This window comes from Balaenoptera ricei, chromosome 14, assembly GCF_028023285.1.
Source record: "Balaenoptera ricei isolate mBalRic1 chromosome 14, mBalRic1.hap2, whole genome shotgun sequence".
NCBI classification, from domain to species: Eukaryota; Metazoa; Chordata; class Mammalia; order Artiodactyla; family Balaenopteridae; genus Balaenoptera; species Balaenoptera ricei.
The window spans coordinates 32,603,350-32,619,950 of NC_082652.1; the positions used below are offsets into that span (position 1 = coordinate 32,603,350).

Here is a 16,601-nt window from a genome sequence, read left to right on the forward strand (position 1 = left end):
GCCAATACTCATATCAGATAAAATAGACTTTAAAATAAAGGATGTTACAAGAGACAAGGAAGGACGCTACATAATGATCAAGGGATCAATCCAAGAAGAAGATATAACAATTATAAATATATATGTACCCAACATAGGAGCACCTCAATACATAAGGCAGCTGCTAACAGCTATAAAAGAGGAAATCAACAGTAACACAATAATAGTGGGGGACTTTAACAGCCTGTCTCTTAACATCTCAAATATCTAGTCCCCTCTGCCTTCCCTCCCTTGTAATTTTGAAAAGTTCTTTGACTTATGGGGTGAATTCTACCCATGTGTAATGCAGACTTTTCTCATAATCTGTTTTGTTTTTTTTGTTTGTTTTTTGTTGTTGTTTTTTTGGTTTTTTTTTGGTATTCGCTGCCATTTCTGTTCATCCTCTATTGTAACCTCTAGGTAAAAAAGAAAGTGAGAGAAAGAGAGGTGTCGATCTCCAAATACTTTCAACGTTGTTAGAGTTTGAGCTAAAAAATAAGCAAGGGGGGAACACCAGATCATTTCTTGGGGCATCTTACAATTTCAGGGAGCTCATGTACTTGCTGTGCAGGGAGTGTTTGACCCTAAGGCTCTTCAGCTGGCAGTTGGAGGAGCTAAGAACTAGCTTTCTACCTCACTTCTGTTACTACCATCCTTTTCCCCAGGCTTTGCTGTCTCCTGTGATTTCTTTCACCTTGCACAGCTGCTGTTTCTCCCCAGGAATGGCACTCATGCTTGCCTTTTCTCACATTCAAGGTTGATGATGGACAAAGCCTGATGATGCCAAGACTCAGTCCTGGTGGAGGATTTGTGGTGCTAATCTCAACACTTGACATTGACAGCAAGCATGGCTCAGCCCAACCCAATGTCTATCTCAAATAGCAGAAAAGTTTTAAACTTAGGAAAAAAGAACTTAAGATTATGGGCAGACTTATCCTGTACTCTCAACTCATTTGAAATAAGAAGGAACCACCTTTTGCCTTATTCTTTATTCTTTTCTGAGGACAGAGGAAAGGGCACCTACACCACAGAAGGTGTGAACTCTCTGCTCAGGAGCCAAATGGATTCATCAGGTTGTTGAATGGTTTATCACTTCTCTCTTGCTGAGTTTACTCTTAATAACTTTTATTGATTGCTACCTTTTACTTCTATGTCTAATCTAAAGAGACCTTTCTCTTTCATACTTTTTGCTTCTCACCAATGAATTCCAATGAAGCAACACACCATTTCTTATTGTTCTTAAATAACTGGAAAACATCAAGTATTGCTACCTGCTGACTCATATCTTTAATATAATACCAAGAAGGAAGTACTCTGAGTGTCAGATTCTGATCCAGTATTTGATATTGGATACCTGTAAGGTTGGGATAAGTACTTTTGAACTCCATCTTTTTATATTTTCAGATCCTTGCTGTCCCTTTAACACAGGGCATTCAAACCAGAATGAGAATCAGAATTGCCCAGGGTGCTAATTTGAAACAAGATTCCTAAATTTCAGTCCCATAGGTTCTAATAATAGCCAATCTGGCCTGGTCAGCTAAAATTATAAATTTAAGATACAGTTATATCAAGATTCAGCTGTATCATTGAATTCTGTAATTTCTAGTATGCTACCCTTCAGCCAACCTAAAATTCCTATTCTACTAAGCTAAAATTGGCTAGCTCACCATCTTAACAGCACTAGGGACTCATTCTCCTGTCAGGCTGGTTTTACATCAAGACCTGAAGGAGAAAAGAGGCCTGTTATTGACCTTCACATTTTGTTTTGGGGGCTCTCCTTTTTACTGAGCCAGTGTGGGACATCACTGTATGTGCTCATATAGGCCTTTGATTTTTACTACTCATCAGGATGGGAATATTACTCTAACAGTCTTCATGCTGAGGCAAGTTGCAATCCTTTTTAAAAGTTTTATAATTTAAAATTATTTAGAAATTGTATCTAATTTCCCCGTAATAGAACCTAATAGCCAACTTTTTGTAGAAATTTCTAGATGTGTTTAATCAACTATAAATGATATACCTATAAACTATAAAGAAGTATAAATTAGTATATTAGAAGTATAAATTATTTAGAAGTATTTAGAAGTATAAATTAGTCAATATAACACAGAAACCAATCTTAAAATTGAATTTAATGCCCTACAGTACCAGATTAAATTTATCTTCTCTATGATTCATGTCTTATTTTTACTGCAACAAGTTAGAAGGTAAGGAACACTTTAAGTTCTTAAAATTTACAGAGTCTCATTTGGATAAAGGCAGCACTGCTAAAACCTTTTTAATATAATAATCTGAGAATTTCTCTGTAGAACAGAGACTTTGAAACTTTTTGGTTGTAATCCACAGTAAAAAATGCATTTATATCAAAACTCAGCATATGCGTTATGGAACAATACTTACCATTATGTGCAGTGTACTCTGATGTTTTTTGTTGTTTCAGTTTTTAAAAATGCTAGTTGTAACCTACTAAATTGATTTCATAATCTACCAAAGGGTTTTGACCCTTAGTTTGAAAAAAAAAAACCCACCCTTACAGAGGAACTGATATTTATGGAATATTTTCTGTTTGCCAGGCACTTCACTAGACATTTTACAGGTAAGGAAACTGGGTCTCAGAGAAGCTAAATAATTTGCAGAGGGTTATTCAACTACAAAAGGGTGAAGCCAGGATGTAAACTAGGTCTGTTGAGCTACAAAAACTTCTGTTACTCTCATACTGTGTTGCTTCTGTATATTAAAATTGAGATGGGCTATTCACTCTGCTTCACCCAAAGACCCATATATTCTGTAAGGCAGGCTTGCTTTGAAATTACACATGCTGTTCATTTGCACTTTTCTTAAAATCTTGTGTTTCCTCACCAAATGTCCAGCAGCCTCAGTTTTTAATGGTGGCCAGTGCAGAAATACATAGCGCTGAATTTAGTCCTTAGACAATAAAATTAAGAGCGTTTCCATCCCACCCACACATCCTGCAAATTTCCTTGTATTTGTGGGTCACAGCCATCACTTAAGCAGTGCTTTTTATATTGAATTTTAAAATAAACTCTAATATTTTTTAAAACAATCATAACTCATAGAATCCTTTAAAATGGTACCCTTGGGAGGCCATGCACTTACTGTAGTGATGCTAGTATTACTTAGAATATTTTTGAAACATTTCTTTTGGAATTGCCTCTAAAGACATTTTACAAATCACATAAAAAAGCCATCTCAGTGTTTATTAGTCACAGACTCTGCTCCCTTGTCTTTATGACCTCTCCTCTCTTCCTTCCTCAGTTTTGCTTTTCTTCAGCTGATTTAGCTCTCCTACCCACCTATGCTGGAGCCAATAAACTAAGGAGCCCCAGAAAAGGGTGTGCTGGCCAGAGTTCCTGGGGTGAGAACTTTCAGGTTATACTGACACCGAGTGCTGTATAGGGAGAGTTCTGCGAATCCAAAAGCCCTTCTCTGTGGGCTGCCTGCCTGTCTGTAAGTGCCCTAAAGTAGTTTGCAGAGGAGTAAGGACTGAATACTGGCGTTATCTATCAATCACAAGAAGCTGAGGAAACTTATATATATGGTGTGCAACATTTTTCTCCAGTGAAAGTCACAGAAGCCAAACCAAGCCATTCTTTGTGTTAACTTAAAAACGGAAAGGTCGTTTTCAGGGTCCCCCTTGCGCTTTGTTGCTGCCACATGAAATCTTTGGGAGGAAGGATGAAGAAGAGCGTGGGGAAATGGTTCTCCTGTGAAATGGACATTTTCTTTTCATAATAAAGTATAACATGGCGGTGGCTATCAGGTACTTATGAATGCTAGAAACTCTTTTTAAGTAGTCAGAGGCCTAATAAAAGGTAGGGAAGCTTCCCCACTAGCCTAAATTAATGTGAACAGTTCAGGTTCTGTTTGTGTTTTTATTAGCATTTCGTGTTGTTTCTAACAAGATGTCCTCAACTATTTATATTCATTAATTTGACACCATTTCACAGAGACACTTCTTAGGTATTATAAACAATCAATGGTAAAAGATCCACATATAGTCCATATTACTGCCCTCAAAGAAATTATTTATTGTGGAAAACAATAATTATTTATTAAGAAAATTAATTATTATTAATTATTATTATCTTAATTATTTATTAAGAAAAACATCTGTGCAATATTAACAAAAGAAATAAATTCATATAAAAACATAAGAGGTGTCAAAGGCAAATGATTTGCCCAAGATTAAAGCTAGTTAGCACAAAAGCTAGAATTATAACCATAGTCTAAGAAAATAAAAATCCTCAAAGTAATTTAACTGAGCTTTTGTTATGCCATATCAGGTTGCCTACTGAAGCTTGTGGTCTTTCAGACCAGCTTTAACATTCCAAATCGGTCAACAGCTACAGTGGAAAGAGAAATGGATGGGGAATCAGGAGATCAGAGTTCTACTTTTGGCTTTGTCTCTTATAGTAAGCTTTTACTCAGGGGTGGGTGCTTTCTCCCATTCTAGTCAGGGATTCTCCATTCTTTATATCTAGCCTCTTACTGGGTCTTGTTAATTGTTTGAATATTAGTTGCCTTCATTTCTTAAATATATTCGTAGCCATCACTCTAGTAAAAGACTTTATTACCTCACATCCGCTACCTCATCTTCCCCAACTTTAGGCCATTCCTCACGTCACTGCCACAATAACCGTCTTTCATTTTTCTGCTGAAATATTTTCAGCAGATCCTGTTGAATACCTGATAAAGTTCAGCCTTCCATATACTGGCCTCAGCTTTGTCTCTTCAGACTCACTACTCAACCATCTGACAATGCCACTGAAAATCAGACATTGCACAAGAATGATTTTAAAGTTTTTCTATGGTGAAGGTACAAACTGGTAATAAACTATGTTTACATTTTTTTCCAGACTAAAGCAATTCCTGTAATACTACATTTTACAGAACTGGTCAGCTGAGTTTTGTTTAAGCTCTTGAACAAGTCTAAAAGTTGTTTCCTAAGGAGAAGAAATCTTTTGTCCCCTCAGAGGAAATTACATTCAATTTCTTAACCTCCAAAACAACGTCAGTCTTGCCACCTGTGCATTGGATAGCCAAAGCATGAAGATTTTAATTTAGCAGCATAGATACTCCAGACTTGAACGGACCATTGTCCAGCTCCTGTGAGAAACTTGACTAATAAATATTTGAGGAAATTACTCAAGAGTACGTACATGTTATCCATACATTTCTCAAGTACTTGAGATTGTCTTTTATTAAGGTTAATCACTAAAAAAGATGTTTACCAAGGTTTCATTAATTAACCCCCTAAAGATGTTTTCCATTTTATTGTTAAAACCCTTGATGTTAGCAAGGGTCAGCACAAAAAAAGGCCCAATGTTGAGAATTTCTACAAATTCTGTAAAGCTTACTGAATTCGCTTATTATGTTGCGGAGTGGTGCTTATATAAGGAAACATGCAATAAATTCACTCATTCAACAACAACAAAAACAAACAAAAAAAACCAAAGAGCTTAAACATTTTTGAAACGTAATTTTTATTGTTTTATTTTTTTTCAAAAATATTGTTCAATTTATATACTCACTAACAGTGAATGAAAGAGTGTGTCTCATAACCTCTCAGCAGCATGGAGACTAAAAGGCTCTTTCTTTCTTTGTTCTCTGTTAATTGAATAGCAAGGAATTATTCATTCATTCATTCAGATATAACATATATTCATTTATTTACATTTTGTCACTGTATTGAACATGTATTTGGGAATATTGGGCTGAGTTCAGATGCTTAGACAATATTTGTTTGGTCTTGTTTATCACCTTCACATGTGTAAATTATGCCATGATTATTAATCTCTGATGAGGCAAATGCTTTGTCAAGTGGTGGTGACAGTTTTAGATATTTGAATATCAGTGTAAGAGGCAGGACAGAATTTTCAAGTCATAACAAATGAGAAAAATATTGAATGAACTGTAAATATCATCATCTTGAGAGGTGCTAGTTGTCAGCAGAATAACTATGGCACTTAGGGAAAGTGATTACAAATCTGGCAGTGTTACCTTACATCTGTATTGTGCATTTTATAAAGTGTTTTTCTATTTGGTATTTCACACTTAACAATGTGAGAAATCGGAATAACATTTAGATCCATATTCACAGTATTCGTTGTGAATAATGCAGTGGGGTGTAGAGAACACAGCTGGATTTATCATTTTAAGCCTGAATCATGGGAAACATTAAATTTCCTTCTGTAATTCTCTGGACTGTAAGAAATTTCAGATCTGTTCATCACCAATCACTACCTTTTTGGGAGGAGGGTGGGGAGTAATTCTGGAAGTCTGACTCTGCAAGCATTGGCCTTGGGGAGGTGATGAAGCTGCCAAAGTAGTGACAAAGGTGGAAACTCTTTAGGGACTGGGCCTGCTTGTGCCAATGCATTCAGATCTGTGCTCCTTTGAAATTTCTGCACAGATACTTGGAGAGCACCGGCTCGCCCTGGCTTGGTGGCCTCCATGCCCCATAAGGTCCGGAAATGAAGCCTGGGAAAACTGTGAGATCAATTTAAAACCTGCAGATAATTAGCTGGGATGCCACAGCTGTCTAAGCCCACATACCTGAGAAGTTTGGTGAAGCCTGAAAACCACTTATTAGCTTCTGTGCAGCCAACTGGAGGGGTTTAAGCTTTCTTAGAGTAACTGATAACTATTATAACATGTGTAAATAGTTCTGTTCCTTTGTTTTGTGTGTCTTTTTAAATTAATAGACTTTATTTTATAGCAACGTTTTAGATTTACAGAAAAATTGAGTTTCCATATACCCCCTCTATAATAGTTTTTTTTAAGCAAATTTGAGTTATTCTTAATCATCTTTTTAAAAGTAAAATCATAAAGTGACCTATCTAGTGTTGTTTTAATAGTGTCCAATACCTTTTCCCCCCTAATCAGGTGACCGTGAGAATTGTCAGTCTTATAATTAAAAATTTTGTTTTCTCTATTTTATGGCATACAATCAGAAGATATTTATCTTTGTTCTTCAGGTGCTAGAAGCACAAGAAAGCCCGTGAAATAATTGTTTCTTAGGCCTCCGTTGAGATGCTCACCATTTAGGACCATTTACAATGCCGTACCAGACTCCAGGGCCAGGCCAGCAATAGGGCTGCCCAGAGGTCAGCCGGGCACTTAGTCAACGTCACCAGGAGGAGGGGCCGCCCTCTGAGCTGAGGGTCTTCAGTCACGTCACTCAGGGGTCTCCTTTCACTCTCAAACCCTAACAGTTTGGGCTCCAATTTTGTATTTTGTGACGTGTCATCAGGCCTCACTAGAGCTTAGTAAGAAACCGACAGAAATAGGGTCACGGGAAAGACAGGGTCTCACGCATCCCCTCTGAGCTGCCAGCTTGCCCTCCAGATGGCTCGGTTGGCTTCTGCAGAGTTAGTCCCTCGTCATGTTCAATTTAGAAATCTCCATCTTCCACAAAAAGTTGAGTCTTTGTATCATTCACTTTTCTCTCCTTATTTTCACATCTCTTTTTTTTCCTTGTGGTAAAATATACATAACATAAAATTTACCATTTAAACCATTTCTAGGTGTACAATTCACTGGCATTAAGTGCATTTACATCATTGTGCAATCATCGCCACCATCCCTCTCTAGAACTTTTTCATCATCTCATACTGAAGCTCTGTCCCCATTAAACAGTAACTCCCTGTCCTCCCTCCCCTCCCCAGCCCCAGTTTTCCGCAATTCTAATTTGGGTCTCGATGAATTCGACTATTCTAGGTAACTCATGTAAGTGGAATCATGCAGTATTTGTCCTTTTGTGTCTGGCTTACTTCATTTAGCATAATAACTCCAGCTTTATCTATGTTGTAGCAGGTATCAAACTTTCATTCCTTTTTAAGGCTGAATAATATTCCCTTGTATCCCAGAGTTTGTTTAGCCATTTATCCGTGGTAGAGATCTGGTTTGTTTCCATCTTTTGGCTACCGTGAATAATGCTTCAGTAGATAGACATTGTTTCCAGATATCTGTTGTTGAGTCCCTGCTTTCAGTTCTTGTAGGTATATACCCAGAGTGGAGTTGCTGGATCACATGATAATTCTACGTTTCTTTCTGGAGGAACCGCCATCTTGTTTTCCATGCAGCTGTGCAACTTAGCTTCCCACCACATTTTTCTAAATAAACAAAAGCCTTCCTGTATAAGACCTTTGTTCAGATATTCCGTTTTAAAAAAAGCTTTAAATGTGATGATGTGTCAGCTTGATGCCTGACAAATGATAGATGCTCAGTGAAGTTAGAGGTACTTAAAGAAAGATGAGCATCTTCAAATAGCATGTAGACCAAGGTTCCAGGTACTGAGTGAAATCTTGCAAAAACAAAAAATGCTTTCTAATCTCTCTAGGGCTAAAACTATAAACGATTCAGCTAGATTTAGTGAAAGAAACACATAATTATTGTGTCTAGAGGCTGTAAATGTATAACTCACAGGTTAATGTTTAATGGAGTTAGTCAAGTGCAGATTTGCACAGCTTTTCTAGACGGTGTCACCGGTTGGATTTGTGAGGCTTAATGATTAGGGGCCCGTTTTACTTTCTGAGGTGCAATTGAACTGTTTTCTCACGATGAGGGATGAAAAGAGGGCTGTCAGGCTGTATGCTGCTAACCGTTGCTGGACCTACTGGGCACCCTAGGTCAACGTGAGGACCAAGAGAGGAAGTCAAAAGAAGCTTTCAAATGTTTTCAGCCAGACATTCTCTGGGACTGAGGGAAGAAGGGCAAAGTGTGGGCTTTGGGGCCATGTCAGGGAGACCTGTCCCATCTTCCTAAGGTGGAGAGGGGGTCTGGCCAAAGCTGGAAAGCCCTGCTGGGCCTCCGTGTTTTCTTTCTCACTCACACTGGACCTTTCGGCAAACTCTTGAAGACCCACTGGCTTTTTTCTCTACTTTAGTCTTGGTCTTCGCTGTGTCAACACCACCAGCTCTCACGATTTCCCAGCACCAGCATCCAGTTCCGGCATCCAATCTTTTCATCCCTGGTGACCTGGTAACTCCCTGGTTTAGGGTCTTCGAATGGTCTAGAAGTTTTAAGGTTTCACAAAGAGCCCTGCCCTGTCCGGTCCCCTCCTGTCTTGACACTCAAGCCAACCGGGCCTCCTGCCATGTCCCACGCTCCATGCTCTGGCCCCGCAGGGTCCCACCCCCTGTCCCTCTGACCTCCCTCTCTTTACCTAGACATCTCCTACTCAGTCTCCCCCTCTTTCCAGACAAGCCTTCCCTGACCACCCCTTCTCCAGACTAGGCTGGCCCCCACCAGACACCCTGGCCGCCTTCCGTCCTTCTCCCGGGGGACTTGGCCCACCTCTGTCTCCCCATCAGAGCATCCAGGCCACCCTGACCGTGTCCCCCACTTCACCGCTGTCTTTGTGGCACCCGCCACGGTCCTGTTCCAAAGCAGATGCTCAATCAGTGTTCACTGAGTGACTCTCCAGTGAAAAGGTGTTAGGGGCGTCCTTGGTCCCAGCGTCCTGTGTCCTGGTGGGGGGAGGAAGGGGAGCATCTCTGACAGTAACATCTCTGCCGCCTGCCCTCCCCCCCAGGAGAGGGGCAGTCATTTTTCTAACTGGGAGACGAGCTGACTGCATCACTCCGGGGCTTCATCTGTCTCTCTTCCGGGCAGGCAGTTCTCAGGAGGCCCAGGTCCCTGACCCACTGAGCGTGTGTCCACTCAGCCTGTGCCACCAGAGGCAGAGTGTCAGGCTGACCTCTGCAGCCACCGTCGAGGCCGCCACCTCCAGCTTTGCTTTCTCCTGGAATGTGGCTGACTTCCTTCCATCTCCACGATGGACTCCCGAGCCTCCTTCCACCTTCGGGAGGGGAAGGAAGGAATGGTATTTACTGCCCCCTCTGTTCCAATGTGAACAAACTGCACTGCACTTGGGGGAAAAGCCCAACGTAATTTCAAAGGCTGAGATGTTGTTCCTGGGTGGAAACCGATGGCTCCGTCTGACCGGTGGTCAGGAGTCGGGGGATGGGAAAGTCGCTCTTTGCATTTCCCAGGTCCTAGAATGGCCGGTAACTGCGTTTCGCAGTGGGTTTATCTCATTCTTGGGGCTCAGCTGTCACCCGGCACCTACAGGTGGGGGAAAGCAGTGAAGATCCCCACAAAGGGCATTTGGTGACCTGCCTGACTGTGCTTTTGAGGTCCTTCCAACTCACCTCCCACAAAACCTAGCAAAATCTTCCCAGAACCCTTGGTGAAATTGAACTTTGGGAGCAATTCTACAGGGAGATCCATGGAGACTAGGAACGGAAACCAGCCTCTTACTTTCCAGTTTTGATTCTTAATGTAGCGCAACACGTAGCCTTTGAGATAATCCCCCTAGTCATCCTGAGATGGAACCAGTGGCTCACGGACCATGGGACAGCTTATCGTGGGCTCTTTTTGAAATAACTTTTCTAGTTGATGAGAAACAGAACTCCTTCTGAAGGGGTTTTAAGTACCCCTTTCCCACCTTCAGGTAACTGGTCCTGGTTCCCCTTTACTTCTGTGATGGGCCCCTCTCTCTGCCCTTCCTTCCTTGTTCATCAGCTTTCTCACCCTGGCTTTTCCTCAGTGTCCACTTGAAGAATCTGAGCTTGCTTCCGAAGTGAGCCTTCCTTGACTTCCTGAGACACGAAGCTTAAGAATTTTCAGGAAAAAAACCTGCTTGCTCTAAATTTGCCATTACAAGTAGCCAGTCCCTCCTGCCCTCAGTAAAAGGAAAAAGCAAGAAGAAAAGTAAGGGGGGGGAAAGAGACTGGATTCTGACGTGTTTATCCCGCACTTCTATGGACAGCAGCAAATTTAAAGAGAAACAAACCTATTTTATTCCACACTTCTCTTCTCATTCATGAAGCTATTTCCTTTTGTCTGTTAATTTTGTATACTTGTCCTAAAACGAGGCAATAATAGTAAAACAGCCACTAAAATCGAATAGAAATGACATTTCAAGATCATTGCCCGTAAAAGATTTACCTAAAATGTGTATCCCACGGATCCTACGTGCCAAGTAAACGTCCAAGCCCCAAACTTCTCTTGTTCTGCCGAGTGTTTGTTGCTACTTCACATGATTATCAACTGATTAGTTAGTTCGGTGATCCATACTCTGTAAAACCAGAAGGGAGTCATGGCTGCATTCGTAATTAGACTTCTAGTAAATAGTTATTTCTTTATTCTTGAGTAATAAACATTAGCTCAAATGATCATTTTGAATCTTATTGTCTAATAATGTCCTAAGAAATAACGCTGACAAAGCACAGATTCACCACTTTTATAGGGATAATTGAGCAATATTACTTACCAAATAGACTGAACTCTTTTTTAAAAGTTTAATTTGACTGTTAAAACTAAATCTCTTTTGCCTGTGAAAAGGTCATTCCCATCGGGTAAGAGAAAACAATTCTCCATTCACTGTTTCGTTATGGCCTTGGAGGCAGGTAAGTGCTTGTGTGGAGAATTTCCAGCCAGGGGTCCCGCGTGGTATCTGGGCCCCTGCAGCTTATGCAGCTGAGCTTTCTGTGGAGAAGAAACACTTTGCTTCCCTGAGCACGTCTGAAGCTGGCCCCTGATATTGGAGAATTACGCTCTGTGTATTTTTCTTATCTCTGTGCCTGAGGTGGTTTTAATATATTTAAGGTTGAGGCCCACATGAAAATTCCTGTCTGGATTCCTGTGTAGAAAGCGGTGTTTGGTGTATGTGTGCTTTATTTATGTGGCACTGTTTATGTGCATTCCAGTGATCATTAACAAAGGCCTCTTGGTAGAAAACCCTGATGAAAGTGGATTTGAAAGTGGCTGTATCAGCTGCAGGTTTGGCAAGACCTCAGTGACTCTGAATTTAGTGAAAGCCCTGCATCATCACTTTGTGTTCAGCCAACCTTATATGGAGAGAAAAGGCACTTTAGTCAACCGTGCTAAAAAGCAGCAACAGAAATATCACGGATTTCATTTGGGCAAAGGTTTAAAATTCTATATATTAACAGAGAATTCCTTACTTTTTCTATAGGGGCTGTTAAGACTGGTTTGTCAACACACAATTGGTGAATTAGACTAGCTTGTATTCACTTGCTTAGGGCCGCCGTAGCACATACCGAAACCTGGGGGCTTAAACAACAGAAATTTGTTAGCAAACAGTTCTGGAAGCTGGAAGTCCAAGAGCAAGGTGTTGGCAGGGTTGATTCCTTCTGAGACCTTGCCCGTTGGCTTGCAGATGGCCATTTTCTCACTGTATCCTCACAGGGTTGCCCCTATGTCCGGGTCCTAATCTTCTCTTCTTAAAAGGACACCAGTCAGGTGAGATTAGGGCTCACCCATATGACCTCATTTGACCTTGATTATCTCTTTAAAGACCCTCTCTCCAGTTACAGTCACATTCTGAGGTACTAAGGGTTAGGGCTTCAGCCTGTGAATTTTGGGGAGACATAAGTCAGCCAATAACGTGACTTAAGTGAAAACAAATTGCGTTTAGATATTTCATAGCTTCCTCTTCCTCTTTTGCAGATTTATATTTCATAGTCCCTTTCTTGGCTTGTTTCCTGGTCTGCAATTTGGGGACCTAGAGAACCAGTGAGAGACTGTGAGAACAATGCCCAGCTTCATAGCTGAAGGCCTTGATCCCTGGAGGGATGGTCCTGAAGTTTTCCCATTATGGTTGTTCTTCCGCTGGGTTACGTTTTGTTACATGTGACTAAGCTGTCCGTCTAAAAGCTGACAAGGGTTTGATAAAAGTACGAGAACGTGGTATTGAAATAATTGCTACTGGTTGAGGTCAGTGGTTTGGAAAACCAGATTGGTACCCACCAGCTGCTCAGCTGGGAGTTTCATTTTTTTTTCCTTGCAATCTGTAGAAGTGTGGTTTACATATTAGTACATGTGAGATCCTGGGAAGATTCTGTAACCTTTCTGTGCCTCGGTTTCCTCATCTGTAAAGTAGGGGAAGTAACAGTACATATTTCATAAGAAGAACGTAGTTGGAAGGGTCTGAAGACTAGTAATTCTAATAAAGGACTTAGCGTTGTCCTTGGCCACAGCAAGCGCTACGTAGCATTAGTTTTTGTTCCTTGCACACTCTCCATCCCCTCCCCCCCACACATCCTGGGCTGTCACAACAGAAACTGCAGAGTTAACAGAAACAATTGCCACGGTGCCTGTTTAGACATGAACCCAGCGCCCAAGTGAATGTAGGAGTCTTCTTCTGGGGTTACAAAAAGAAAATTCAATGACCTTAGTGTGTGTGGACATTTGGGGGGGTGTATACTGGATGCTAAGGACTCTGGAGTGAGACCCCCGGTTTCTCATTGGGACCTGCAACTCAGTAGTTTGTCTTTTAACCTCTCTAAGCATCAGTTTCCAAATATGTAAAATGGGAACCACAATGGCTTGAAACTCATGGGGTTGTTTGGCGTTAAATGGGATGATATACATGAAGTTCTTAGCACACAGGAGGTAAACCTGTTGGTTCTTTCCATTTTCAAATGTGAAACTGGGAAACAGAAGGTAAATGCAGTCATTCCATTTGTCAATGACCTTGATTTCCATCCCTCTCAAATGGGCTGCCTGATCATGCCATCTCACTTGGCACCTGCAATTTGTGAAGTCTATTTTAACATATTCCACAGTGGTCCACACGCTCATAGACTTCTCCTTTTATGGTGAAAATAGTTGCAAGGCAATTGGACAGTGATGAGTGAAGAAGAGGGTGTCCTCCCTCCAGTTAGCTTGGGCGTCAGTATGAAAACCAAATGGAAAGCTACTTAGGCCGGATTCCATCGTGGTGTTCTGGGACGGTGCTGGAACTTTGCAAAGGTGAAACTAACCTCCCCCAAGCTGCATTAAAAAAACCCTGATGTTCTTCAGGACTGGTTCTAGAGGAGACAGTAAGATTAATTGCCAGGTATGTCTGAGAAGTGTTTGGTTTTTCAGTCATATTAAAAAATAGTAGACTTTAAAAATATAAATTATGGAATATATGAATTACAAAATTGGGGAAAAGGTTTTTTTTTTTTTTAAATAAACTCCCAATAAGAAAAAAATGTAATTATGTTCATGGGAGAATGTTCTGGAGATGTTTATGCTAGGACAAAATAGCCTTTGCATTATTTTAATTTTTAAAAAAGTGGTTTAAATTGATGAAGATGGTTCTAGATTTTTAAACATTGGACATTCAGCTCCAGATACAAGCTTTCATAACAGATACACAGTTCCTGATTTTCCTGATTATTGAAATCTGAGAGCATTATTTTGCTTTTAATGTGCTTTAGAAACAGTGATTGTGTTCTAGAGGAAAATTGCACATGAACATGGGTAGTCAACATTTCACACTTACATCATTTATAGACTAAATTTTATTGGGAGACATTTCTTGTAGGTGAACAGAGTTATTATAATGAGATAAAACCGTCCTTTGCAGGGAATAATTCAGTAAATGAATGTGAAATATTGTGGCTTCAGCTGGGTTAATTTTAAGGGGCTCTTGTGTTGCTAGAATTGCTGAGGGCTAAGATGGGGAGAAGCTTAAAACCAAAAATAAAACAACAACAAGCCCAGAGGCAGTATAGTTGGAATCATCCTGTATGTAGCCTTTTCACATGGGCTTCTTGCATTTAGCGATATGCATTTAAGTTTACTCGATGTCTTTTTGTTTATTAAGAGTTCATTTTTTAAATCAGTGAATAATATTCTGTTGTATGGATGTGTCACACTTCCTTTATCCATTCACCTATGGAAGTTTTCAACTGCTTTGGGTAAATACCAAGGAGTATGATTGCTGGATTGTATGGTAAGACTGTGTTTAATTTTTTAAGAGATCACCAAACTGTCTTCCCAAGTGGCTGCACCATTTTGCATTCCCACCAGCAACGAATGAGAGTCCCTGTTGCTCCACATCTTCACCAACGTCTGGTGTTGTCAGTGTTCTGGATTTTAACCATCGTGATAAGTGTGTAACGGGCTGACTTTTTTTCTCATATTCAGATGTGTTATCTCCAAATCACTATATGAGAAATACATTTAACACGACTACTAATGAAATATAATACAACTATTATCATTCAGAATCCTGATGGAGAAAGACATTGGAAACAAGAAAACAAGCACTTATGTCACTATTAACACTGTTAATAATAACAATAATAATACAAATTTGTTTGTGAGTATTTTTTGAGTTTATTTTGAAGACAGATGCCACCAGGGAAACATTTACAAGATACATTTCTGATTAACACTTATGAGCAGTTAGCCTCAAGAGCAGTGAGCGACATTGGCCATCATCAGGTGGCAATGCTCTCAAGAGGCACTTTGGTTTTTCAGCACTTGTTACTGATTTTCGATTGACACTTCTCAATGTCTTTGTTCCAGGTCTTTCAAGTCGCTTATGTCATCATCAAAGCTGCTAATGCCCCTCGGCCTGGAAACTGGATTTTGGAGCATTCTCTGGATGGCATGGAGTTCAGCCCCTGGCAGTACTATGCAGTTAGTGACACGGAATGTTTGACTCATTACAATATCACTCCAAGACGGGGGCCGCCCACTTACAGGGCAGATGACGAAGTGATCTGCACCTCCTATTACTCCAGGCTGGTGCCGCTTGAGCACGGAGAGGTATGGCGCCCCCTGCCGGCCAGGAGGTCTGTTTTTCATCAGTGTCACCTCCAGTGACAACCTAGCCATCACAGAGCCAAGAGGAAACACTCAAAACAGAGCTCTCCTGGTACAGATCACAGAGAGCTTTAACTATCTAGCTGCTGTAGTTAAGGTGCCATTGACTGGTGTCTACTGATGATTAATGCCACCACTGACACATTTTACTTTATTGATTTCTTCCCTTCAGGGAGATCCCTCAACCTTCACTCTGCTGTGATTTAATAACTCCATCAGATCATTCTCAGAGCATCTTTCTCATGACACCAGGGCCGCAAGATTTGTTAAAATATTAAAGAGAGAGCGAAAATGCTTCTAAAATATGGAGCTCCCGGTTTTCTCTGGGAAGTTCTCCCTGTCCCTGGAGGGGCTGAGGGTTGGAGATGGTTCATGAACTATTCCAGCTCCATGTTCTCCATGCCCGGACTGCACACACATCCTTAAGTCAGAGTGTAATCAAAAACAAGCCATGCCTTGGTAGCATGCCTTGATGAGCTAAAACGACAAAAGCCCTGCAAGTGATTTTCACAGCAGGAACTCTGCAGCAAGCCCTGCCTTGTTTCAAGAGCAGAGATGAGAAAATGGGAGTTACAGAGCTTTCTGGCACTTCCCCCCACTCTCCCCAGTCTGTTCATGACATTTAGAATCTGTTTCAGAGAAGCCTGTGGATACATGTTAAAACGCCCTAACCTCACTGGGAGAAGTGGTCCTGTTTAAAAGTTTCTCACAATCTCTGAGACACTGGAACGAATAACTTCAGTAAACTGGACTTGGGTAGTGATCATGCTGTTCACAAGTGTCAATGAATATCAGACAGATTTCTGTAAGAACCCCGTTGTTTGGTTTGATTTTAGATAGTATCTGTAAAGATTATGTCCTGAATGTAAACAATCAGGGCTATTTTTTTGCATGCTTAAAATTGATATTTGTTTATTTTGATGTCTTTA

General features: G+C 40.6%; 1 protein-coding gene across 2 annotated transcripts in view; it reads left to right on the forward strand.

The window, feature by feature from the left end:
- The window catches only part of LAMA1 (laminin subunit alpha 1), a 153,463-nt gene that overhangs the window by 39,627 nt on the left and 97,235 nt on the right, over positions 1–16,601 (forward strand). For both annotated transcript variants that reach the window (XM_059895676.1, XM_059895677.1), the window contains exon 4: positions 15,373–15,615. In XM_059895676.1, the coding sequence (XP_059751659.1) occupies positions 15,373–15,615 (243 nt within the window). The remainder of the gene's footprint in view (positions 1–15,372; positions 15,616–16,601) is intronic.